The sequence below is a fragment of the Miniopterus schreibersii genome, assembly GCF_964146895.1.
Source record: "Miniopterus schreibersii genome assembly, chromosome: 6".
Classification (NCBI taxonomy): Eukaryota; Metazoa; Chordata; class Mammalia; order Chiroptera; family Miniopteridae; genus Miniopterus; species Miniopterus schreibersii.
The window spans coordinates 61,111,646-61,138,965 of NC_138107.1; the positions used below are offsets into that span (position 1 = coordinate 61,111,646).

Below are 27,320 nucleotides of genomic sequence, written 5' to 3' on the forward strand. Positions count from 1 at the left end.
TCTCTATTTAACTCGCAGCGCTGTCGTGCCCAAACGCAGATATTGACTAAGAGCTGGATTTCCAAAATGGCTTTGCTCCTTTTGAGCCGCCATCGATCTATAAAATTTAATTTATTTCCACTGCAACCAATCCTTCAAGCTACCGCAAATGTTACTCAGCACATAGGCAGCTACACCTAATCTGGTGCACACGACCGAATCCTATTTGCTCAATTCAGCAGAGCCCGCACAGCCGTTGACCTGATGTAAAAGGAAAAAAACACATTAAAAAACACTAAGCGGACCCGAGGGGTGGGCGTCGCCCAGGATCGCGCCCTCCCCCAGGATGCCGCCGCGAGCACGCCTCCCGCCGCGGCCCCGCCTCCCGCCGCCGCGGCCCCGCCCCTCCCGCCGCCGCCCCGCCCCGGCCACGCCCGACGTGCGGCGCGGGAGCCGCCGGGCCGGGGGCGGGGCCTGCGGGCCGCTCCTCCCCCGCCGGCGGCGGCTCCGCGCGGGCCTCCGAGCCTGCATTCCACTCACTTTGTTCTCCGCCTTTGTCCTAATCCACACCAGCAGGTGGAGCCGCAGTCACAGCGGCCGAGTCCGTTCCCGGAGCCGGAGCCCCTCTTGCTCGGCGCCGAGGCCCTCGCCGGAGGAGGGTCAGGGCTCGGGTGCAGCCAATCGCGACCAACGCTGCTAGTTATCGGAGAATGGGCTGTAGTTTAGTGAAATAGGAAAGCTGCAAAACACTGTGGAGTGTTCCCGTGTAAATAAAAAGAGGAAAAAAAAGTTTCTCAAGTCGCCGCGGCACGACGTCGGGCCGGCGCCGGGCGGGGGTCTGCGCTCTCCCGGGAGCGGCCGCGCGCTGGACCTGATTGTGCCGCAGCCAGCCCCGTCCCCATTGTTTGTTTTTTTCAAAATATGGCAAAGGTTCAGGTGAACAATGTAGTGGTGCTGGACAACCCTTCTCCTTTCTACAACCCATTCCAGTTCGAGATCACCTTCGAGTGCATCGAGGACCTGTCTGAAGGTGAGTCGCGCCCCCCGCCCGCCGCGCCGGGCTGTCAGTTGCGGGCTGCGGACGTTGAAAGTTTCCCGGGCCGGGCCTCGCGAGGGCGGCCGGTGCTCGGCGGGCGGGCGGCGGGCTCGGCGCTCTGGAGGGAAACTTGAAGTTGATGGACGCCGGCCGCCGGGGCGCGGGAGGCGTTCAGCCGTCGCCCGGGCGCCGCCGCGGCGCAACTTGCGGGGAACTTGTTCGAGCGGAGGTAGCCATGTTGTCAGCTTTGTCTGGCGGGCGGGCGGCCCGCGAGACCCGCACCCGCCCCGGGGGCGCCGGCCGGGGGTCGAGGCGGGCCGGCCCCGCGCCGCCGCCGGCCTTCCCGGGCCCCGCAGCGCCGACGGGAAGGCCGGGGAAGGAGAGGCATGTGTGTGGTCGCGCTGGCGAGTTAGCGGCGGAGCCATCTTCCCGAGTAGAGAACTGGGCCACCGACCCCGGCGTCACGACGCCTCCTCTCCGCGGGTGACGAACGCGGCGCCCCGCCTGCCCACCTCCTGCCCTGAGCGGAGAGGCGAGTCCATCTTTAGAGCTTACGCCGGAGTTGCCGTCCTCCCGGCGGCCGAGCCCGGCCGCCCGGGGAGGAGCGCGAGCCGCCTCCGCGCCGGTTTCTGCTCCCTCGACCAACCAGCGCGGGAGGCGGGCGCGGGCTCGGCGGGGCCCGAGGGCTGCGGCCCGCGCCCGGGATGCTGCGCGCGGGCTGCCGAGCGCCGCGGGCGCCGCCTCCCCGGGGGAATCCTGGCTCGGGGAGAAGGGCATGCTCAGCCAGAAAGTTACGCCGAGCCCCAGAGCAGAAATAAGCGCAGCACTTAAGTAATTACCAGGGCTTAATCACTGGCTTCTGAGTAGTCTGAAAGAAGACTTAATTCAAGAACATGTTGAAATCTAATTAAAATAACTCCACATCCAAACACCCTGAACGTAAAACACAAAAGTGGGCTAGGAAGCCATAGTGGCAATGCATAAATTTTTCACTGTTTTTTCTAAGTACGTTTTAAGGTCAAAAAGATATGCTTAATATGTGCAGTGATAAATATTTAGAAAGCTGAAACTTGCTAAGGTTTTATCTTTGCGATTTTATTAAAATAATACAGTGCTTTATTTTCTGAGTTGAGGGGGAAGTTTAACTTCATCAGTGGTAATTTTACAAATTACATCTTTGAACTTACAAATCTACTTAACAAAGTGCATTTAATATTATTATGCTAATCAATGCATATAAAGCACTTTCCCTTTAAAAATTAGTTTTTAGTCTCTATAAAATGTATTTTATGTAATTTTTTAGATTATAAAAATACACATTCATTGTAATAAACTTTCAAAAAGTCATAGACATAAAGTAACAGTTCTCTGTACTCAATGCCTTGCCCATCTCACTCCTGTAAGTAACCAGTTAACACTTTAGTCTGTGCTCTTCCACGTAGTGTAAATACATTTATAAAGCATATATGCACATGTACAATATGTAGTGCACATTTTGAAAGATGCTTCATTTGTTAAACAAATTTCTAAATAGGCCATTGATAATAAAATTAAAGGGGAATTTTCTTAGTACTTTGAAACCATTTGATTACTTTCCCATTAGTAATACTGTAAGCATTTCAGCTCCCAGGCCCTTTTTAAAAAAACTCAAGTCTAATATTTTCCATCTTTTTCCAATTGCATATAAAAATGAGTGAATGTAAAAGAAACCATTGATCTCTTCCAATTTATACTATAGTGTTTTAGGCATTAAAAGTTCTTCAGATTACAGGTATTTCTCAAGTGATAACTTACATTTTAGGAGCCAATTCTGAACAAGGAAGACAGATGCTTCAGGATGTTACAGGGCCCTGACATTGGGTGGTTGAAACCTGCCACTCATGGAAGCAGAACTATGTTCCATTTTTAACTGGAATCTAATCAGTTAAATTACATCAGAATTTTTACAACACTAATGTCAACAACACCCTTACTTCCACTTGTATACTTCACTTCCCAGGGTACCTAGACTGGGCATTTATTTAGTATTTTTTTCAAAGAGTTTAAGCTGAGTCATACCAAAGCTGCAAAGGAATCTTTCAAAAAGGTGCCATGCTTGTGTACTCCACCTAGAGGCTGTGTGAATTAAGGAAACTATACTTTTATACTATTGCAATTCTTTATAAAAAATTTTTTCCCACTTTATAATTTTGTCACAAGTCACAACCCAGAGATTGACCACCATTTTTCATACTTGAACCTGTCAATAGACCCCCACATTTTTCACTTTCCTTTAAAAGCTTTGCTTCAGGAAAAGCCTTGAGGAGTATTTGCTTTCAAAATAATTTAGTTCTTTCTAATAGTGGCTACATGTCAGTTCAAATCTTACAATGTACCAGAATCGAGCACGGTGCTTCATACTTTCAAACTTAAGGCTTGTTCTAATTTTTAAAGACTACATACTTTCCACTAGACAACAGGTCTTGCCAAATAGTGTAATTAGTTTAAAATTCCCTTGGTGAATCCCTCACTCCCAACACAAATAGATACTTGCAGTCTGGGATTACCATGATTAAGTGAAACAGTTAACTTTTAAAACAAATGAATAAACTCCTTCAACTGATTAACCTGTGTAAAGCATCTGACCCTTTCCCTCCTTCCAATACAGGGGGCAGGGGAATAAGTACTGAGCATTTCAAAGTGAGTGGTTACAGCAAGCATCCCATAAACAAAAATGGTATAGGTGTTCCCTGAGTTACAGCCTAGGTTATCTCCCCTAGAAGGAAGAATTTATCTTCCTAGTTACATTTCTGGAAAGAGCCCAGGCTTTGGAGTTGCAGAGAGATAGCTTGGATTCTGATTCTTTGATATACTGTATGAATTTGGGTAGATTACTTAGCCTCTCAGAGCCTCAACTTTCTTGTTTGCATAATAGGTATAATTAAATCCATATGATAAAGCTGTTGAAGTTTAAACAACAGGTGTGAGATAGCAAGACCAATGCCCAGCACATAGTAGGTATTTTAAAAAAGGTTTGTTAGTCACGACTGTGTTCCTGACAGACCACAAATGCTACCTTATACCAATTAGGAGGCCAAGAGCTCTATTTAGAGGTACAAATACATATGAAATGAACAAAATTTGAAAACCACATGACAATTCCTAGTCTTATATTCACTTGGCTAGTTTAATAGGTTCACACCCTTAAAACAATTCTGCCACTTGGCTTTTGGGTTACCTACCTCATTGGACACTAGTTTTGTAACCTACTGTATTGAGTCTTCCTCATCTCCATGACCTCTCTGGACAGTCCCATGGCTCACTCCCTAGGAATCCTACCTATTAACAACTTCCAAACTTTTACCAGATCTATTAATTATCTCCACTTAGATATCTAGTAGACATCTCAAACTGAACATGTCTAAAACTAACTCCTGATTGTTTCCCTCCCCTACCCCCTACCCCCTGCACATGCGCACACACACACACACACACACACACAAAGTGACTCTTGCTACCTCTACAAGATTTATCCAGAATGTGACTACTGCTCACCACCATGGCTACCTGTGATCCTAGCCACCATGATTTCTTGTGTCATGTGTTGAAATATCCTCCTGTTTCTTCCCTTGCCCTCTTACAGACTGTACTGAACACAGCAGCCAAAATGATCCTTCTGAAATGAAAGTTGGATTATGTCACTCCTCTACTCAAAGCCCTCCAATGGCTTCCCATGCCATTTGATGTAAAAGCCAAAGTCTTTTTGATGGTCTTCAAAACTTTGCATAATTTGGCCACGCCCCTCGCCCCCAATGTCATGGTGTGTATTTTCCTCTTTGCTCGTCCTAGTCTTGCCTTAGCAGCCCTGCTTTTTCTTGCCAAGCATGCTTCTACCTCTGGGCCTTCAGATTTGCTGCTCCTTCTGACTAGGTATTATTCATACTGATGTTTCCTCTCTTCATTAACAAATAGATGATCTGTTGAGATGTCAGATGCAGGATGCTGCATCTGGAAATGTGCTAGAAGCTGGAAATAAAATGGTCTCGCCTAGGGTAGAGCCATGCCATGAATGACATAATAGGTCCTCAGAAAATTACTGACTTCATAAGAGAAAGTATAAGCCTAAAGGAGCTTTTAGTTCAATAAATTGCAGTTTATAAATACCTTATGAATAAGTAGTACCTATACTATTTCTGGTATCTATTTAGGGAACAAAAATACCTACACAATTACACAAAAATGGCAACACATGGTGGCACTAACTAGATTCTCCACAAGTGACCCGGAAACACCCCCGCTCCTCTGGGAGGGCTCAGGTAGTCCGTGCAGTGAATCCGAGAGGCAGGCCACACACTGTTAACCACCTTGAGAAGCCAAGGAGGTCTCGGCTGATTTGTATTTGTCCAGTTTCTTCCTCTCCCTACTAAAGAGGCTCCTTCAAAGGAGCAGTCATTTTCTTCCTCTCTGGGTTCTCACAGAGCACACTGTAAAGGTACTCAATAAATCCCAACTACGTGTAATGGCGGAATTTCACAGAATGTCTTGAGTTGCACTTCAGCATGTCTTGTTCTTCCCTGTGCCTTTTCCCACCATATATACTCTTGTATCAAGTGGCAAGAGGATCCTTGGTTTCTCCTTCAGTTTAAAGAATGTACAATAGGAAGGGGTGCACTGGGGAAGAAACCAGACTCCGGTCCTTTAACAGTTGATAAGCTGAAGCCCCTTCTGAGCCACAAGGAAGCTGGCTAATGATTTTTCCACTTCGGAGCTCTTTCAAGATTTGGATCTGTGCAACATAGTATGGGGCAGTCCTTCCAAAGTGTGGTTAGTAAGTTAAAATATGTCACGAATAAAGGGGAGGTGGTGATGCCATAGCCAAATACATTTGGGAAATTCCAGATTAACGTTCCTGTTTTTACTGAAGGATGTCTCAGAACACTTCCTCTGCCAGTGTGCTTCATGAATCTTCAAGGCAAGGTTGAAGCATTTCCACGTTTTGGGCCATATTGTTTGTGAGGAGTTCTGCCGAGGTACTAGTGTTTCACAAAAGAGCATTTTGAGAAACTGGTACAAAATGTAAGCATTTCTTAAGGAGCTGTTCAGTGCCTTCTTGGATTTTCTGCTATGAAAAGCCAATTTCAGCAGCCAATAAATGGCTAAGTGGACATTAAAAGGGTTTTTTATGTCATCTCATAATGTAATTACTGAATATTAAATAACATTTTGGTTTTAACCGTAGACTTGGAATGGAAAATTATTTACGTGGGCTCCGCAGAAAGCGAGGAATATGACCAAGTGTTAGACTCTGTCTTAGTGGGCCCTGTTCCTGCTGGAAGACACATGTTTGTATTTCAGGTAAGATGATTCTTGGTAAGCATGTATGCCATTCATGTTTCTTGACAGACTGTATCACATGGTTCTTATCCCTCTCCTTGTGGGTTAAGTCACTCTACTGCTGCTGCATTCACTTTTTATCTGCTGCTGTCATGTTTTAGGAAGTCTCTGTGTTATACAGGCATGCCACCTCTTGACTTAATTGGTGTTGTCAGTCATATGCAGCTTCACTTTATGGTTTCAGCTGCTAGGAGTGATGATGATATAACAAAAGCAACAACTTGATTTCAGCATAATCAGTAATTAAACTAGGTTAACAGGTATGTTAGTAGAGATCTCTGTGATCTTGGGTCATTGGAATTGAAGTCCAGTTTCCTAAAGTATCTATTCTATGCATTTTATAAAGGATTACTGTTACAAATCCACTACTATGTTTACTGTATGTGAGGGGAAATTCTAATACAAATTATGTTCTCACATATTATTGACAACATCTGGGTCTGTGCCAAAACTTCAAACATTGTCTTCTGTGTTCAAAAGTTACTTCTTTTAACCCATGCTAAACTGTATAAAACTATTTAGACCCTTTCCAATTATCCATGCTTATTAGAGGGAGATATTTATAATAGTCCGAAGAGTAACTATCCACAGGTTTTTACAAGACTATTAATTTTATTGGAAGTATGTCTACAACAGAGTCCCATCAGTTAGGTAGAACCCACTGAAGAGACTTCATCTAGAGAAAAAATGGACTCCTCCTATCCCTGACTCCCTGTTTTCTCACTTCACAGATGAGACCAATTTCAACAAATACTATTGCTCAGATAATACCTTGAGATATGGGTCAAGACTCACTCAAACCTATGGTATCTTTAGAGCTGCTATCTTTCCCTCCCCTCTCCTAGATAGAAAATCAGAATCTTGGTCTCCTAGCCTGAGTACTTTTTATTAAAAAGCGACAGATAATTTACTGTGCCTAAACAAATGCTTTTAAAAACTCAAATACATTAAAGTGCTGTTAACCCGGGTTGTGCGAGTGCATAACCTTGGCAAAAGACATAGGTCCCAGAGAATGTGTAGGCGGAAGCACTGTAGGTACAGACCTGGTTCAAATCCCACCTCACTGCTTATTAGGCACATGCGACTTTAGACAGGCTCCCTAACCTCCCTTAGCCACCTATAAAATGTGGGGAATATCCCACCCCATAAGAATGTTATGAGGATTAAATGAGAAATAAAGCAGTTAAGTATAATCACTGACAGCGCCCTATTTCTATGTTTAGACTAAACTTTTATTCTTTTGGCTTCTTGAAATTGTTATAAAAAGAAGCAGTATTTGCTTTAAGCTTGGAGAACCTGTACTTCACCAATGATAACTCATGATGTAGTAAGAAACTTAGTTTAACGTGCAGCGAGTGATATATGTACCTGTTTATGCCACTATAAAAAGTTCTAAATAAATCCCTTGTTTTTGAAATAAACCCTTAAAAATATTTTCTTTGTATTTATGTTGTTAAGAACATTCCTAAGCTTTTGGCTCAGAATGTTGGAGAAAAAATATTCAAAAATATTTGCTCCTAGTGGTTTTCCACTGGTATTACCTTGGTAACAGTGCATGTTACCAAAAAGCAACGTAGGAAGCATGTGCAATTTAGATCCTATGTTCAGCTTTTGCATTTTACAAAATGTACCATTATCATATCAGCAGAAAGGGACTAAAATTCAGTTTTCGTTTTGTGCTTTAAACACTCTGCTATAGTATTCTCCTGGTCGGCCCTGTTTTGCCTCTCAGAATAAACATGCCTTTCTCATGAGCGTCAAAAGCTAGCGGAAGATGTCCAAACATCTGCCTAGTACTGCTGGTTGGAGTCAAAGATCTCTTCTTATAAATTCTCCATCCTGAATGATCTGAGAGGTTTACAGGTTTTTCTACTTGAATTTGCTCAAGCTGAGTCCTTTGGCAAACACATTTTAAAACACAAACATGCCTAGAACCAGTTTGCTGAGGGGATTGGAAGCACTATGGGGGAAAGTCCCCATAGCAATACTGAACTACCTCTTTCCCATCTCTACCCACTTCAGGTACATTGAAAAAAACTCTTTGGGTACCTGTAAGTAAACCTAACACCTCTGTGGAGAGATGCTCAGGATCTCTAAAATAAACATATGCCTAGCCAGTGTGACTCAGTGGTTGAGCATCACCCTATGGACCAGGAGGTCACAGTTCGATTCCTGGTCAGGACACATGCCTGGGTTTCAGGCTCCATCCCCGGTAGGGGGCGTGCAGGAGGCAGCTGATCAATGACTCTCTCTTATCATTGATATTTCTCTCTCCCTCTCCCTCCCTCTCTCTGAAATCAGTAAACATTTAAAAACAAAAATTAAAAATAAACAGCATAGTCTCAGGACAGTGCCCTTTGTCCCTATTCTGGTGTCTCTCCAAAGAGATCATACCATTTCAGGGTAGGAACTGAGTTATGAATGAATTTCAAAATACGAAGTATATTGTGTGCTCAGAGCTGTGCCAGACATGAGATTATATATAAAAATGAACTGGATGGCACTTCTGCCCAAGATAAAGCTTAAAATAATAGGCAGGATTGAAGGGTAAACATATTTAGGTTGTTAGGCATCCGTTAGTAGAGGATTTTTATTAGGTAACCTGAGTGCATAAAAAAGATTGCTATTAAATCTAACTTTTGAATGAGAAAGGGCTTCACTAAGAATAATACATTTGATGTAAACTTTAAATGATGAAAATTTCAGGCTATTAGGCAAGGACCTTTCAGGCAAAGGGAACAGTGTATGCAAGGCAGAGGCAGGAAAGATCACTGCATTTTAAAGAACTATGTAATTCCCGAACAACACAAGAGGTGTGGAGTTAAAGGGAATGTGAATGGAGGTCTTGGTTGGAGGCAAATTATGAAGTGCCTTACAAGTGAAGTTAAAGAACTGAGATTTTTATCTTAGAAATGGAGGGGTAATCATTTGAAGTTTTAAAACCTGGTGAAGGAACAGGAATAGATCTAAGCTTAGGTAGCTAATACTGGCAACAGTGCAAATGACAGGCTAATTTAGGTCTGAAAATTATGGCTGGAAAAGGTTGCAGTCAATAAGACTATTGATTTAATTGTTTATTATATTTTACGAAAGGTTTTATAACTGAATATTGCAAAAACCCTCATAAATGACAACATGCTGCAGCCAGATTTATTTTACTCTGAAGTAGTGATGCTTTGCCCAGGGTACTTAGGTATACTGTGGAGAAATATGTGAATTATATTTTCTGGATATAAGTCAGTCTCAAAAATGAGCATTTGCCTTCCCCAGTATGATGCCCTCAACTGATGATGCCCAAGGTAACCAAAATTCTAGTCTTCCTTACAGTTAACAGCCTTTGTGACATGTTTCTTTTCTTTTAAAATTATTCTAGGCTGATGCACCGAATCCAGGACTCATTCCAGATGCAGATGCCGTAGGTGTAACAGTTGTGCTAATTACATGCACCTATCGAGGTCAAGAATTTATTAGAGTTGGCTATTATGTAAATAATGAATATACCGAGACAGAATTAAGGGAAAATCCACCAGTAAAACCAGACTTTTCTAAGGTAATGTTCTAACTAGTACTTTCACTATATAGTTTTTTAAGCAGTTGCCATTTCATAGGACACCATGAAAATGGCTGAGACAAAGAAAATTTGAGGTCCTTGTGCCAACTAAGCAAACTAATCATGGTTCCATTACCATGGATGACCTCAAACCCTCTCTCCAGATGAGTCATAAATAATTAATGTTGGGCAGGCACCTTGAGTCTCTGGTTTAGGAAATTGAAAGTGCCTTCTGTAAAAAATAGACCTTTGTTTATGGCTTTCTGTATGGCATTTCCCATATATCATGATTCTATTCATTTCAACTTTTAGGAGATTCAAATTCATCTTTGTTATACTGATTATTCAATAATACTTTTGTTTGTAACTCTTCCCGGAACTGTGGGGGGGAAGTTTTGTGTTTGTTCTTCAGAACACTTGTTTTATCCATTATTCTTCAAAGTTTACACCGAAGGTATTAAATATTTTTGGTGATGGAGAACAGCTTCTGAGTGAGAAGCTGAAATCAGTGACTCAGTATTCTCAGAAATAATTAGTACTTTATGATTTCCATTGGGAACTGTTAACAGTTTAGTAACTGGTAATTTTTGAGATTAAACAACCCTGTCTGCCAGACCATGAAAGAAATGGGAATAGAAAGTAATAAGGTTAGGATGGTTTTTATCCCGTGTAGGACCTCCCATTGATCCAATTTATTAGTTCCCTGTGTGGCACTGCACCTAGTATAGGAAAAAGAGAAGAAACGAGAATACTGGGGGGTTTTGCTTGTTTGTTTTTATCCTCACCTGAGGGTATGTTCATTGATTTTAGAGAGAAGAAGGGAGAGAGGGAGGGAGGAAGGGAGAAACATCGATTGGCTGCCTCCCGTACTTGCCCCAACCAAGGACTGAACCTGCACCTTAGGCTTGTGCCCTGACCTGGAATCGAGCCCGTGACTTTTCGGTGTACGGGACAACGCTCACACCAATTGAGCCACACTGGAACAGGGCTAGAATCTGTTTTTAATAATGAGCCATAATAATTAAAAGGGAGGAACCCACTAATAACAAGAGGTTATATTTGGGGGAATTTCTCATTTTCCTTGAAAATATTACTGAAGAGACACCACATCTATCTAGAAAGCATATTATTTGTTAAAGAAAGCATTCTCTGAAACATTCACCTTCAAAAAAGAAGAGATTCTCTCCCTTTTATAAAAAAGCAGTATCGAGGGCTTAGGTAACTTATTGGATAGTAAAAGATCGGGGTGAATTCCCTCAGATTCTCTGTATCTTGTTTCCATCAGACTAAATAATTCCTTGGCTGCGGCCCTAGTCCTTGTGTATTAGTTACGTTTTAGGTGCTTTGACTTATACCTTTGTGTGTATGTGAACTTAGCCCTTTTGGAGTATTAATATTAAGCTCCTGTTTGTATATGGTGATCTAACTTTCTTAGTGTTTACCATTTATATATTTCCTTCTTCCTATAGCTTCAGAGGAACATTTTGGCATCTAATCCCAGAGTCACAAGATTCCACATTAATTGGGAAGATAACACAGAAAAACTGGAAGATGCAGAAAGCAGTAATCCAAATTTACAATCACTTCTTTCAACAGACGCATTACCTTCAGCATCAAAGGGATGGTCCACGTCAGAAAACTCACTAAACGTTATGTTAGAATCCCACATGGACTGCATGTGACCACCTGCCATCCCTTTAGTACAAATTAAGCTATAAAAACAAACAGAACTATTTCCCTGAAATTCCGTAAGTCATAGTCACTAAGACACAATGTGAAGAATTCGTTTAAAAAACATCCTGTAGAAAGTTTATAAGAAAACCAGTATTTGAGCAAATTGTGGAATATAAATACAACTATTTTTAAGTAATTTTTTTCTCTAATGTGTTATTTTATTTGTTCTGAAACTAATCTGATTAAAACATATATTATTTTTTTCTTTGTATGTAATTAAAGCACTTATAAAGAAATATGAATTATTAGACCAGGTTGTAAAGATGTCTTAACCTCTTGGACAATAATCTTTGGACCACTGTTTTACTGGCCTTCAAAAGAACAAAGTTCACTTCAACTAAAATGTTTCTTCCTGTAATATAGTTTGGTTTAATTTAAAGGGTGAATTTCCATTATTTTTTGGCATGTCCTTAAAGAAGGGATTTGAAGTCAACTATATGCTACCAAGAACTTCAGGATCTGAATTTCCAGGCCATCTTAAAGCCTGCTATGGCTACTGTTACAGTTTACGTAATGTTAGCATTCAGTTTGGTTTCTAAGATAATAAGTGTGGTTAATTCTTTATAAAGTCCTCTGGCTATGGTTTTTGTTATTTTAAGAGTTTAGGACATCAGAACACTGACTGAATCATATACATCATTATTACCCAGTGCAATCAACATGTCAAGAGCAGATACAAACTCCTTCAGTTTAAGAACAGGAGAGTATAATGACTTAGATCTGTTCATTAGATTTATAATAATCCTATAAACTCTTTAAAATTGTTGTCATAGATCATCTGTTGGTGGCATTTATATAAAATCTGGATTTGGGAAGGTGTATTGTAGCTTTACCTTAGCAAATAAATTATTATTTTGGAAATGTATATATTTTCACACATATAGTACTCTTCTCCATATCCCTGACACTCATGAAGAGTAAGATGAGGCATATTTGTAGATGACATATTCTAGATAGCTTTTCCAGATAAGTTTTTTTAAAAGCAGTCTTAGAAAGGAATTCATTAACTAAATGGGCCTAAAGGTTCTTTTTCTTTGATGAGAGCTAGGTCCTTCCTCAAAAAGTTTTTTTATGGTCCATTAAGTTAAGTGTAGAATATCCTTATTGCTCTTGCTGCTAAGCAAGACATCAGCCATATGATGCGGAGTTACGCAGTGCCTTCATATCTAAAACTTTTATACTATACTACACTTTTTAAAGCTTTTATTTTGAGGAAGGGAAAAGAGCATGTCTGAATATGGAATCTAAGTTGTACATATTTCCTGTCATTCTAAAAGAGTTAATTTGTGAAGCAAAATTTTGCTAAATGTTAAACTCTGAAATTTAATATACCAGATTATTAAAATACTGTCCACTAACTAGTTCATAGACTTTAAAAATAAAATTCCTCCTCCTGTCAAAACTAAAGAAAAAACTAATTTTTTGTCTAATTGCAATTAAAAGAAAATGTTAAAGTATTAAAAATAAAAGTAGTATTTTCCAACAAAAAGCTCAGTGATTAATATAACAGGGACAAGATACGTGCTTGTTAGAATTAAAGCAGCTATAAGCCAAATCATCAATAAAGCATTTTGCTGCTGAGGTTTTTTGTTTTTAAAAAATATATATTTTTTATTGATTTTTAGAGAGAGGAAGGGAGAGGGAGAGAGAGAAACCTAGACTGGCTACCTCCTGCACGCACCCTACCAGGGATTGAGTCTACAACCTGAACATGTGCCCTTACCAGGAACCAAACCCTCAACCTTGGTCGGTGCATGGGAAGATGCCCAACCAACTGAGCCACACCGGCCAGAGCACACTGCTGAGTTTTTATTCTGATAAATTATAATATTGGTTTGTATTGACAACTAAGGGTTAGGTTTTTACTGTAAATGGACAGCCAATTATCACAGAAGTTTGAGACTTTAAAACTGTTACCTCATTAAAAATTATTATGGTTCTGCAGGATAATTTAAGTATTAAAATAGATTTAGAATTCAAACATTAGGAACAAGAAACTAGTTTTTTTTTTTTTGCATTTAGCCTCATTTACAGACACTATCTGAATTATGGTCAGAAGGTTTAGAACTGTTTTTCCCCCTTTTTGATCGTAGTAAATAGCTGTGTTCTGAGAAGATAAATATAAACAAATGACTTATGCCACAGAAGAGATTGAAGAGGAGGTTGGAGGGAATGAGGATATCATATCTGAGCTGAGAAAACACGCAGGAAGTCGAAGAAGCATGCATGCATTGGTTCATTTATGACCTTATGTAACCTTAGGCTTCCATGTGGTTTCTAATTTTACCAAGAAGTCTATGGCAGCAGTTTTCAAAACTTTTCTATAATCCATGGTAAAAACAATTTTTTTAAAATACATAAGTATGTATTTATATTAACAGTTTTCATGAAAATGCCCCCTTATAGTGCACCTTTACTATGTGCAGTATATTCTGAAATCATTGATTTCATTTTTTAAGTGCTGGTTCTGACTCACTGAATTGACTTTTATGACTCTATTGGGTTGTGATACACAGTTTGAAGAAAGGCTAATCTGGCTGTTTTGGTAGATGTAAATAGCAATAACTTTTCTATATATATATTTCTAAAATAATTTCTGTTCCCTCTCCCTGTCTTTTTTTCTCATATTTGGATTATGATCTTGGTATTTAAAAAAGGAGAAAGTGCTAATATAGTGAATCAGTAGCCATTCACTTTAAAATTTCCAAATATTCTGAAATTACCAGTAGCTCACAAGATAGCTTACACTCATTTCTTGGCCCTCCATACAATCAACTTAGGAAAAATTCCACTTCATTACTTGAGGGACACCTCTATTGTTTCTTGATTTTATACAGAACTCGAGAACATTGGGACATAAGAATTTAAAACTGCTCATGAAGGGTTCTTTATATTCTTGCCTACTTCCCTTCCAGTATCCTGAAGCTTGTCCACCCCTCTCAAGTCACAAATCCTTTCTTGTCAATTCTTAATGTACTGATCAGTTATAGTTCAAAACCTGAGAGCTCCTTAGAACGGAGCTCTCATTTTGTAAGGCCATTAATGGAACATTTGCTGCTTTGTAAGTTTAAAATACAAGCTTCTCCTAAGAAATCTGAGTATAGGGCATGGATGGTAGGCTCCCCTGACAAGTAGTAAATAACATTTATAAAATGTGTGAAATCAGCCTATTATAGAAGAACAGGAGAAATATTTCCCCAATCAAAATAGTGTAAAAATACAAAATGGCATCAAAACATGTTTTTTAAAATAAGTTTTTCCTAAAGTCACTTTGTAATCTAATCTTGACGTCTATCTGCAAAGGCTTTTAAATGTACTTGTTGAAGAATCATTACAATGTGTGAATAAAGCTCCACATTGCAATGATGAAAATACGCTTTCCATACTCAAACATTTTCTACCTAAGAATTTTCCATAGGAGCTACTGCTGCCGTGAGATCTATGAGCATGAAAATGCTTTAAGCGCAATGTCATCTATCTACTTTACATAAAGAGATTTCCCCCCCCCCCTACTTAATTTATTTCAATGTTCTGTTTGCTGGGGCTACAAAAAATGCCAGGTAATACATATTTTTTCCTGCGTACGTATGTATGAAGGTCATCACTTGACAATGAGAAAGATGAATAGAATCATTCAAAACTAAGGTGCAAAAAGACATATGGAATAAGCTTTTGGAAAATAAGTGATGGAGCTTTTAAAATATCTTAAGAGCTACAAAAGAAATGCTACATATTTCCTTCCATTTTCGGCAGTAACTCTCAGAAATTAGCTTGAAATTTATCCTATTGTAGGTTCTTTTTCCTAAGGAAAAAACTGTTGTGTTAGTTTCTATAGTGGCATTAAATGAAATTGTCATGTAAAATACCTGCACTAGTAGATCCAATTCCTGTGGTGAGCACAGATCTCGGTGTAATCTTTGCTGCATATTTGAGGAATTGAGATTTCCCTGTGCCAGGATCCCCAACCAATAAAAGATGAGATTCACCTAGAAAAAGTAAATAATGTAAAGTTTTAAATTTCTATGAAAAGATCCATGAACAAGTGTGATTAATCAAAAAGAAAATGGTCCACTTGGACTGTCAACACTATTTATAGTTTATATAATGCTTTTGCTGTATACTTAAAGTTATTTAAGGAAAGATTAACTAGAATATCTTAGGGAAGTTAACTGTCATAAATAATCTTTAAATGACTTCTGAATGTGACATTTAAAATCTAAACTCTTAATAAATTTTGTGCTATTTCTAGATGTTCAGGCCTATGTTTAACATTTTTTAAAAATTTGGCTTATAATTTGGTTTATAAAGTTTCTGATTTTATCTTTTTATTTAAGCACTTTTTAAAAAGTGGAACTTTATAAGTGCTTTATAAGTATCACATCATTTATTATTTCATCTCATGAAAATTTTAGTTTAATTAAAGAAATATCTATCTTAAAATACTCTTATTTTTCAAATATAATACAAATGAACATGAAAATCTTGTGGTGTGTATTATCTCACTGATCAAATTTCTTCAATAATATTTGAGTATTTTCTAAGTGTACTAATAGGAAACTCCTGTTTAGGCACATTTAGCATAGTACCTTGCAAACAGTAGGTGATCAAAACATACCATACACATAAAGCTTATGGCACTATTCCATACTGCACTACATGGTTTTAGAGTACCTACTAACTGCCTGATTGACTAATGTACTCATAGTCTTTTGGTTTAGTTTTTGGTTATTATGGCTCTCATGTGGCCTATAGGAGGACCATAATAAACCCACTCTATGCCAGAGTCAGGTCAGTTAAGTGTGTTAGCTGCAAAAGAGCTTTCCGCCATTTGGACATAATTACATACTTAGAGTAACCTTTGCTTGAATGCGTGACCTACAGCAACACCGAACAGCAGATGGCACATTTGCAACCCACCAGCAGAAGGGGAATCAGCAGGCAGATGACTGGGATTAGCAGTCTGAGAGAAACACTGACAGTAAGAGATGGAAATACACTGACTTGGTGACATTAAAAAGTACTACTACTAATCTTTTCTTCTTGAAGAGAGAGTGCGGATCCAATGAAAAACACAGTAATATATATGTAAAGATTTTATTTTGTGGCACCCTGAGAGGTTGGAGCAAAACTCTATACTCACTGAGAAACTTAGTATTTCTTTTAGTCTTTGGAATGCTAGAAAGTAGCTCCTGATATACAGATGCTGGGCTAAGTATCAGATAGCCAGACAACTATTAGCTTTAAAAGACATTTGAAAAATACTGTCAGCTTTAAAAGGCTACATTTGGAAAATAAAGCTCAACAAGCAATTTTTATTCAGGAAAGGAAAATTCTAGCTTCTCTCCTTCTATGTATTAATATTTCTCAAAAGTTTTAAACAGGTACTAACCTCTGACACGTGTTCCTGTAGCATCAGTCCTTTGAATCCCACCAGCCAGTACCATGGCCACAGCAAGCTTTACTAAATACATCCCAAAAACTTGAGGGCATAAGCTGGCCAATATTTCATTCCTTCCTAGGAAAGGCAGAAAGATCAGAAGTTACCAACAATTTTTAAGAAATCATAACCGAAAATTTCCTTCTACCCTATAATACACTCCACCATCTAAAATGATCAAAGGCCCTGGCCGGATGGCTCAGTTGGTCAGAGAGTCAGTCCAATACGCTAAGGTTGCAGGTTTGATCCTGGTCAGGGCACATACAAGAATCAACCAAGGAATGCATAAATAAAAGTGGAACAACATAAATAGATGTCTTCTTCTCCCTTCCTCTGTCTCTCTAAAATCAATCAATACATAAGGAGTAATAAAGTAAAATGGTCAAGAGAACCATTTCCAAATGACTAAAAAGAGGTAACTCAGTTCTCTTATTAATGCCACGAGATGAAAAGTCTGCTTTATTCTTGGGTGCTACCTGCTTAAGTTTCTATAAATTTAACATACTTTAGAGAGCACAGAAAAGAATATTCTTCTCCATCAGGCTAACAGTATCCCTTAAGAATAATACTGGCTGCATTTTCTCGGCAGTAATTTCAGTAAAATTGCTACATTGTGTAAATAAAAGGAAAGTGCTTGATCTCAGGACAATGAGTTAGAGCCAGTAACTTTTAAATACAGATACTTGGAGCTTCTCCAGAGGTGTCAGAGAAGTAAAATCAATCTATCCTCTGAGACAGTTCAGCATTTTCTCTGAGCAGTTTGGTAAATTGTTTTATTTAGAATAAGTTCCTAGGGTATCGGGATATTAAGATTATTATAAACTTCAACTCTGCAATCCAAGCTGGAGGTCTTGGATTCTTCTGATCATGTGCTTTAAATAAGAGTATCAGTTTTAGGTTCTGTTTTCAGAAATGTGAAAACACCAAATCTGAGAATCTGCCTATCCCATCCATGAATAAAGTAGGTATTTCATTCGGCTACTGGCCTAATCTGGTAACTAATTTGCATGTTTCAGGACTTTTATACTCATCTGAGTTTTTACTCATGTTTCAATGATAGCTGTTTTGAGGTGGAAAATAATCATACAAGTACTTCCCTAGCTAACTATTCCAGTTCCAGAAGCTTTCCTGCCAAACCATCAAGGGAAGGGAAAGGACCTTCCTCCACAATTTAGGGCCTGATACACAAAGGCTGCTTTTGTAAGGAATCGAAATTGACTCAGTGGCATAAGCTACAGTGATATGACCTAGGACGGCAGAAATGGTGAAGAAAGAAAATATTTTAGTCCTGGAAGGATGTTAATTAACCGCTAGAGGAAATCCATCCCTTTCCTGTGGTAGAAAAGCCCAGAGAAGAAAAGATGAAGCCTGGGGTCTAAGCAGATGAGAAGACCTGGCAGCAGGTAGGTAAATTCTGACCAGAATCTAGAGATTATATGTAGAAAGAAAGAAGCAATAGCCCCAAAAGTAAGGGCTATTGGGAGACATCCAAGCCAAAACTAAACCAAAGAGCTAGTTTTGTTGAATAAAGGTGGACTCAGTGACTCTCGAGTCAGGTGCCTGGATTCAAATCCCAGTGCTATTACTTACTAGCTGTCTGATCTTGGGCAAGTTTCTTAACCTCTCTGCCTCCATTTCCTTATCTGTAAAATGGAGATAATAATGGTATCACACAGAATTACTGAGGATCAAAGGAGTTAATAAGTGTACAGCACAAAGAACAAACAATACCTAGCACATATAGGAGCTACTTAACTGTTAACTCTTACATTGCCCATATTACTTGTGATTATTTCTGAACTTAAGATTTCCTGACCCTGTAGTCCACACAAAAGATATAATATGAAGGCAGGTCTGAGGAACCAGAGAAATGCAAAGGTATAGGGCGATTCCCCTAATTTGCCGTCTGAATTTGAAAAACTCGCTTCCTTAGATTGTGGCACTGGAGCTCCCATGGCTGTATCATGGAAGAAAATGTGTTAAGAGTAGATACTACTCCCATCCCTTCCTCCCTTCAAATTTCTGGCTCTAGACCATGTTAATAGTGTGGCTATGGCCTTCAGTGACCCCAATGAAGAGAACTTCTTCAATCTAAGATAACTGAGTCACTCCAGAGTGGGCTGATAGCCCAATGGATCCCAATTCCTATGTTTGGGTTTCTATCCAGCACCTAAGCACCAGGTCATTGGATCCCTGAGGTCACTGTAGATCAGAATCAAGTCTTTGGCTCCTCCTAGTCAATACCCACAGTATTAGGTCTTAATGAAGCGGGTCAACCTCCAAGAGCTGAGCGTTGAAGTAATCTCTGGCTTTCGACTAGCAAAATGAAGATCCCGTCAGATACAGCCCCTCACCTTCAGCCACCCCACCCACACCACACACGCATATACTTTACTCCTTTCCATTGAGGCATTTTATTTGTGCATATGTATTACATCCCTATAAAAGGATCCCAGGGTCTTCCCTCCTATGTGTTTTTGTCTTGTTTCTTCATGATCCATGCATGATCCCCAGTGAGGTTTCCAGTTCAATGAAACCAAACTGATGGCTCGGGAGCACGTTGTTCTGCCATTTTTCTAGATCTCTGAGTTGTAAATCAAATCTGGGACTGATTACTCTGCACTGTTTAACCTCCCAGGAGGTTCACAACACCTTTCCCAGCTCTGGGATCATCAATAATTTCAAATCTGCCACTGTAACCATGCTTCATCATCACAGTTAGACACCAGACAATGCTGGAGCATGGCCTAGTAAGAACGTGGTTTGCCTTGCTTTTCTGCACCATTAATACTCTTGAGAGCATCAGTCAGAACATTCATACACACTGTTATGGGCGCATGGGAAGATGGTGGAAAAAGCCCTACTTACATTTTTCATAAGGTTATTATATTTCTTTCTTTTATTCAGTAAATGAGTCGTACATCTATAATTTTCTAAGTAAAACAAGATAGACTCTTTTTAATAGCTGGCACACAGCACCGGATGATTTGGTCAGAGCACTGTATGGTGCTTTTCCTTCCCTGTCACTAGGCAGAGTTGAGCTGAGGCACTGCAACTGATAAGGAATGACCGTGGGCCAAGGAAGAGTTACAGATTTCTGTAAGGACTTGATCCTAAGAAACAATTTCAAATAAAAAAAATCGTTTAAAAAAATATATGATTCATAGGCGATTTACTTCATAAAGCCGCAATACAGAGACTTTTTTTCCCCAGTATGGATTAGGTAAAAGAATGATACGTGCTACACACATAAGAAAAAAAAAATCACCCCACAAAATAAAAGCAAAATGCCTATATTTAGGCAAATAAGGGCCTTTTTTGTATGTGTGTGTGAAATGATAGCTGTCCAGTTCAGCATGTGATTTAAGAATAAAGTAATTGCTATATATTAGATTGGAGGTGAAGTTTATTAGAAATAGCCTATTACTACCTTTGGTTTATTTTTCTTAGAAGATACCTCCAAGGAAGAATGAAAACAGACATTTGAAGATATAATTGTTGTTTTATACACTTGGAATTTTTATAAAAAACACTCTACAAACCCAAAGGCTGTGATGTTTTAATCTATGTAATTATAGTTAGTGTCATAATCAAAATTTTTGCTGTGATGACAAAGATTATTTTTGCATCTTTCCATCTCTCATCATCTCTTTTCTATTATCTCCTATTTTTAAATCTTCAGCTAAAATACTGTGAAGATCACATATAATTTAAAGGACATCAGAAAAGAAATAATGGCTTTAACAGGATGAGGTGTCATAATAGGATGAGTTTTGCCTATTTAAGGAGGAACTGTAATATTTAATTGGTAAAGAAGGTAGAAGATTCCAAAATGATTTTGGCAGTATAAGATGTTAAAATAGTTAGAAATGAAAAATCTCTTGGAATTCAGCCTTATTTTTCCAGATTTCTAAATAGAAAAGGCTGTGCCAGAAAAGGGCTTCAGGACAGACCGTGGCTGGAGACACTGGCTGATGCTGCTACCCTGTGAACTCAGTCATTGCGTTATGGAGCGTATAAGGCTGCCCCCAATCACAGACAGCATGTTCAACTGCTGAATGAAATGCCACTAATAAGTGTCCACTTTCTACCCTCAACCACAAACCTGCAAAGGGGTCGCTCTCATAGCGTTCCCAAAAGCCTTGAAATTCCTTCCGGACCTCTTCATCCATGACGACCCCTGCAGGCTGCTCGTTATTCACTTGCACATAATTGGCCTTCAGGACTATCTCGACTTCACAGCGCACATCCTTCTGAAAGGGCTTCCACCGTTGCATCACAACCCCATAAATAGTGAGGTCATCGCCTAGGAAAAAGCACCAAGTTAGTCCAGCAGCAGCACCCTACGTGCTGGGCACAGACTCGCATGACAAAGGACCGGAACTAAGACATACACCATTTCCCGACCGGGGTTTAGAGTGCTGTACACTCATCCAACACTCATTCAGAAAACAATCTGGGTGCAAAACATCACCACAGATTCCTGATTTTTTAAAAACAGAGACTTCTATCTGCATAACTAAAAGCTAAAATCAGCATTTTTATTTTTTCTTAATCTGCCACATTACAATCACACCAAGTTATTACCCTTCACTGGGAAATAGTTTACTGGATGATTTACTCATTGTTATTATACTGGGTGAAAGGCTCATCCTCTCAGAATCTCTAGCCATAGAATTTTCATTTAAAGAGGTGAGAATTGCAGCCAGAAGGTTAAACTATAATCAGTTTGCTGTCAGGAAAGGAAACAACCTTGTGATGACTGATGCTAGTTTTAGTTTTTTATTTATTATTTTTTACTTAATACATTTGTTAACATTTTTTCACTGCTTTTTTTTTTTTAATGAACAAAAGAATCAATGATCAAAGTAATGAAGGAATGAATAACCATTTCACATCAAAGTAACTTTGAATAGACTATGAAAGCCTGGGACACAAACCTGCTCATTCCTTCCTGGTTAGTTCCTTCTCACCTGAGGAAACTCTCCCATTCCTGGTGGGCAGAAGAGTCAACTTTTATAGATTTTTCTAAGAGGCCTTGGGTAGTTTATAGGCACCTTGTCCAAACTAACATTTGTGATAATTGCATACAATTCAACGCATCAGTAACAAATCTTTATGAATGCTTGGCATTCAATGTTTTGGCACTGGAGAAAAGGGGGCCCAAAAAAGAAGACATAATCCTAGTCCCCAAAGATTTCAATCTTATCGAACATAGGATGTTGGACATACCCCAAACCCTATCCTGGTGTTTATATTTTGCACAAAAATATTGTCTCTGAACTAACAAGTGTTGTCTTTATTTCCAAGGCTGTGTCAGATACATATGTGCTGATGCAAAATGCCTTACACTTTCTAAGTTTCAATGTGCAATGTGTAATCCAAAGAGCTTTTGATTTTCTGAAGTTTTCTGTAAAGGCTAAGTGCATGGAACCGATGGTAGCAATTCATAGAATAGAAAGCATACTTCTAGCCAAAGGCAACTTCATAATAACAACAAATAGATGCTTTACACTTGTTTTTAATGTCCTTCCCAAGCTACTGCCTGGATGGTTTTCAAACTCAATCAAAAATAATGATCATTTACTATACTGTCTGCCCCCAATTTTTTAGATGAAAATGACTGGGGCAACATTATATGAGCACATGGAACAGTTCTCTACTATGGGCATTTTAATGGGTCATATTTAGGTTGTTTCTAAATTAGTCAAATGAGGAACTTAACTTTTAGATATAGCACATACTAGTAAAAATCTGACTTCAACGAGCAATGATAATGTGGGAAATGTAGAGTACTGAAGAATAGCCAAGAGCACTGACTCATTACATTTGGATTCAAATCCCAGCTCCACCACCCACTGACTCCGTGACCTTGGGCAAGTTACCTAACTTTGCTGAGCTTATGTCTTGACCTACAAAATGGGAATAATTATATTTATATCACAGCACTATAGTGGAAATTAAGCCAAATAATGTTTGTAAATTACTTAATACAATATCTAGAAATATAAATGCTCAATAAATATTAGCTACTATTATACTAAGCCTACCTTACATTTGTAGAGCAACTAGTACCTTTAAAAAGCCCTTAATATATACGTTTTGAATTGCAGATTCATATGATCATCAGAACAATTATGAGGTACATATGATAGTCCAAGTTAACAAATAATCATTTTAGTTTTCTATAGTAAAAATTATAAACGATGTTATTTTCAGAAAGCTGAATTTCTTACGTTCATACAGCCCGGTCTCGGTGCCCCTCTGCCTTCCGTAGTATGTTTGCCACTGCAGCCACCCTGTCAGACCGTCTGATCTGCTGCCCTTACGTGTTCAGCACACCACCGCCAACTTGATGACTCTGCAGTGTCAGTTTGGGGTTCCTAACTAGACTGTAAATTCCTGAAGGGCAAGGATGATGCCATTTATGCCTTCTGATTTTCACAGAAATCTGTAGCTCTGAATAAGTGGAAAATAGCTGTTGACAGACTGCTTCCATATATTCTTTTTTATTAGTGACATGTGAAAGAAAAATACCTTAAGGTTTTTTTTCAGTGCAGAAAGAATTCCATTTAGATGAACTGTATGAAAACAACTTATTCTCTATCAAAGGATATTTTCACGTTCAGGCTAAGTTCATACAAGCACTGCTTTGCTGATCTAGATATTACAGATTTGGGTTAAAATCTAGAGTCCTGTATGAACAAGGTACTTTGACACAGACTTGCCCATTTAGCAGGAGATCCATGATCAAAGCTGTTATTTCCTTAGTATATTGTTTAGATAACTATAAACTGTTCATGTATTTGACATACATTTCAAACTATGAGTTGGTGATTTTTAGATGAATGGGGGAGTCTCTTGATAGAGAATTATTATTGACTCTAGATACCGACCTCTTTTATTTCCATACAGTGTTTAGCCTATCATTTTAATGTCAGTTCAGGAAATAGTTTATAAATGAGGCATCTGGAGAAGTCTAAGGTTAAAAAAATGATAGAATTTGGCACAATGAAGCATTTTCGATCTGTCTTGCAGAGGAGAACTGGGATATGGAATAAGAGATCAGGAATACCTGTTACAGCCCAGCATACACACCTGTGCTATCTGTTTTTTATAGAGATAAAGGGTGTTTTGGAAAAAATGGGAAATATTCAAAGCAGCGAATGTTGAGGTGAACTGAAAGGCAACTGCTGATATTCAGCTAACGTTTTTTTCTGACCCACCTTCAATTTAACTTAAATGCTAAAAAGGAAGTGGAAATTGTTAGGCAGTTTTTAAGTTATTTGGAATAAGAGTAAGAAAGACAAAGGATACGCTCTCATATCCTCCTCACAGAAAAGGTCTGGAAGGCCTGGCAATGCATGTGGGGGACAGAAGACGCTGGCTTTAAGGGAACAGGTTTCCATTCTCCTTTTCTTGGGATGGAAACAGCAGCCTTAGAGAAGCTAATGAAAGATTTGTAGTTCTGAGGAAACTTTGTTTGGGATTGAAAGTCTATAAATCCAAGACTTTTGAGCTCTATAGCAGAGTCTCCTGTCAGTATGAAAAGATGACAATAAGGGAGAAGATGGACGAGGACACCTGTGTTGACATACGGAAAACATCAAGGACTCTGGTTAGACAAAGTTTTTGATTAAAACTTTAAGATGATCACTTCGAAGGCAGTCTGCTTCTGTGATCTTCACCCTTTGCTGCCCAGTGCCATGTAAATTTTACAGCCCTACACTCTACCAACAGCTAAAGAATGCACAGTTTATTCTCCGATTCTTTTTGCATTATAAATACTAGCTATCACCAACATATCCATTTAAAAAACATACCATATTTTATTGAGAATATCTCTTATGATATTTAAATGCAGTTACTGCAGAAGAGAATAGTATTTACCCATTTGGGTGACACTGCTGATTTATGAAATCTAATATCTTGATTTTTCAAATGAAACCTTTCCCTACCATTTTCTTTATGAAAACAGTAATTTAAAATTCAGTGTAGAACACTTCCATTCTACAGCTGTGGGCTGAGATTAATCCTCGCCCTTCCACAAATGCTTTTTAAGTTTGCTTCTTCCTAGGCTCCCCAATGAAGAGTAAGAGGAGACAAGGTGAGTTGAGAGGGGCAAAGGAGAGCTTAGGAATTGTCTGTTTGACCTAAAGATCAAAGCATAACTAAGGATGACATCACTACAACCAGGTTTCTGGAGCCTTGGATTTACAGAACAGTTCCAAGGCTCAGAGTCTTTAATTTGCAGGGAACACTGTAGATCTCCAGATCATGAGGCCTAAATAGCTAACTAGATGCTGTACATCCTCTGCTTAAACTCAGCATTATCCAAGGCCCACGTTGGAGACCTCTGATTAATAGATACTGAGTCAGTCTACCTTCCTGCACCTCCAGCCCATGAGACCCAATAGCATCTTCTGTAATTCCAATTCCATTTCTATATGACAGTCTTCCAACAAATGAAAGTTGGTTGTCATCTCCTTCCTGAGACTTATCCATGCTAACCACTCACAGTTCTTTCAGTATGATTCAAGTTCCCTCCCAATTCAGGCAACTGGCCAGTGGAAACACTGAGGACCCTCAAAGGACAGAAGACCAACACAGAGCAGGGAAACACAGTCGCCTCCTTTTTTCTAGACATCATTAGGCTGCAGTAGCATTTGACAGTCACAGCCTCTGATGCATCTTATATAATTGCCGCTAAAACCAACACTTACAAAGTTGCTCCTGTTACATTATGGTGCACTGAAGAGAGTGCTGGACTAGAAGTAAGTAGATCTGAGTTCACGTTCCAGTCTGTCACTTAACTTTCCAAGTGATCTTAGGCAAGTCAGGTTCTTTAGCTATAAAACAGGCAGCTAGACTAGATCGCTAAGCTCCAGCCAGCTTCTTTCCTGCTATCACATCCCACCTCCACGCCAGTCTCTGTCTCAAGGTAAGCAATTAAGTCTCCACACTCACTCTTGGGAAAATAAAAAGTGGCTTTATCAATATGTTAGGACCACCTATGTAAGCTAACAAAAGTTTAATTCTTACCAGATTTGCAGGTGTCTACTAAGTCATCTTCTAAGATAACTTTCATAGATCGTGGAATACTTCCAATAGCTAGCCTCTGAACCTAGCAAAGAAAAGAAAACAGATGCTGAATATGCTTAAATACATGCTAAGTAATCTGAAGCCTAGTAATTTTTGAAATTACCATTTCTATTTCTCTGGTATTGTAATACAATTTAATTATGATGGGAATTTACAGACTTTTCTTACAAATTTTGCATACTATCAGTTTAAGAATTCACTGTAAGTAGAGTAAAATAAAAACACCAATATTTGGAAAACATCTGCAAATATAATCTATACCTTGTGGATTGTCAAAATGGCAGTTCTCCCTTGATTTCCAGTCATAAGACCTGGGACTAATCACTCAGTTATTTTGATTATTCCTTAGAAACAGAACTCTGGGTTTATTCTATATTAACAAGTGCCTAGTAAAAAGACTATATCTCCCAGGCTCCTTGCAGCTAGGTGTGGTCATATGACTAAGTTCTGGTCAATGAGATGTAAGTAGATACGTTATAGGAGATTTTGAAGGAGACTACTTAAATGGAAACTTGGGTTACATGGCAGGTGCTTTTGGCTATCCCTCCTTGTTTCTGTTCTCTGACTAGGATACAGATGTGATAGAGTTGTAGCTGACATTCTGAAATATAGATAACCATAAAAATAGAAGCTATGAGTGAAGAATGGTGTAGAAAGACAGAAGGAGTCTGGGTCCCTGACACTGAATAAGCCTTTGTGTTTGAGTGGCAAGTAAAATAAAAATCAGGTTTACTCTCATATACTAAAGAGTGGTTATGTATACCTTACTTGGCACAGAAAATAAAAATTAGGCCTAAACCCCAAAACCTGCCCACTCCAATGTTTAACAACCAATTAAACCCACTTAATTTTCTCTTATCCCTTAGGTAAGTACAGCTAGTTTAAACTTCTTAAATATTCATTAAATTTAACAAAATTATTAAGTCATTCCACAACCCTCTTGCCAATCCTCTACATAAAAAGATGTTTATATCATGGCCTCTAAAGACTATATTCTGATATATGTGCAACAGTTTCACACTTGATCTTCCACAAAGTGATGACACAAGTTTCACTTGTAATCTGTTGTGTTCCCTAGTCCTGGCACTTCACCCACTTTTTAAAACAAA

The 27,320-nt window shown here is 39.1% G+C and overlaps 2 protein-coding genes and 1 pseudogene across 9 annotated transcripts in view; 1 reads left to right on the forward strand and 2 right to left on the reverse strand.

Moving 5' to 3' along the window:
- Positions 1-27,320, reverse strand: part of MCM9 (minichromosome maintenance 9 homologous recombination repair factor) — a 60,665-nt gene that overhangs the window by 28,629 nt on the left and 4,716 nt on the right. For 3 of the 7 annotated variants that reach the window (XM_081139986.1, XM_081139985.1, XM_081139987.1), the window contains exons 4-7: positions 26,152-26,233; positions 21,215-21,415; positions 17,062-17,187; positions 15,539-15,658 (exon numbers count right to left, since the gene is read on the reverse strand). In XM_081139986.1, the coding sequence (XP_080996112.1) occupies positions 15,539-15,658; positions 17,062-17,187; positions 21,215-21,415; positions 26,152-26,233 (529 nt within the window). Of the gene's footprint in view, positions 1-1,810; positions 1,895-4,485; positions 4,668-6,356; positions 6,576-15,538; positions 15,659-17,061; positions 17,188-21,214; positions 21,416-26,151; positions 26,234-27,320 lie in introns of those variants that run through there. The other 4 variants (XM_081139990.1, XM_081139989.1, XM_081139988.1 and 1 more) reach the window with 4 other exon arrangements.
- ASF1A (anti-silencing function 1A histone chaperone) lies at positions 438-15,279 on the forward strand. Its single transcript, XM_081139992.1, has 4 exons — positions 438-1,009; positions 6,234-6,349; positions 9,762-9,938; positions 11,408-15,279. The coding sequence occupies exons 1-4, from the start codon at positions 901-903 to the stop codon at positions 11,618-11,620; spliced, it is 615 nt and encodes a 204-aa protein (XP_080996118.1). The 5' UTR covers positions 438-900; the 3' UTR covers positions 11,621-15,279.
- Positions 19,524-19,928, reverse strand: LOC308558360 (small ribosomal subunit protein uS8 pseudogene; annotated as a pseudogene). Its single transcript has one exon. The product of its transcript is annotated as a small ribosomal subunit protein uS8 pseudogene (transcript).

Coding starts and splice junctions, on each gene's coding strand:
- ASF1A (XM_081139992.1), top strand. CDS start 901: ATGGCAAAGGTTCAGGTGAACAATGTAGTGGTGCTGGACAACCCTTCT. Junction 1,010..6,233: donor CATCGAGGACCTGTCTGAAG/GTGAGTCGCGCC, acceptor TTTTAACCGTAG/ACTTGGAATGGAAAATTATT. Junction 9,939..11,407: donor TAAAACCAGACTTTTCTAAG/GTAATGTTCTAA, acceptor TTCTTCCTATAG/CTTCAGAGGAACATTTTGGC.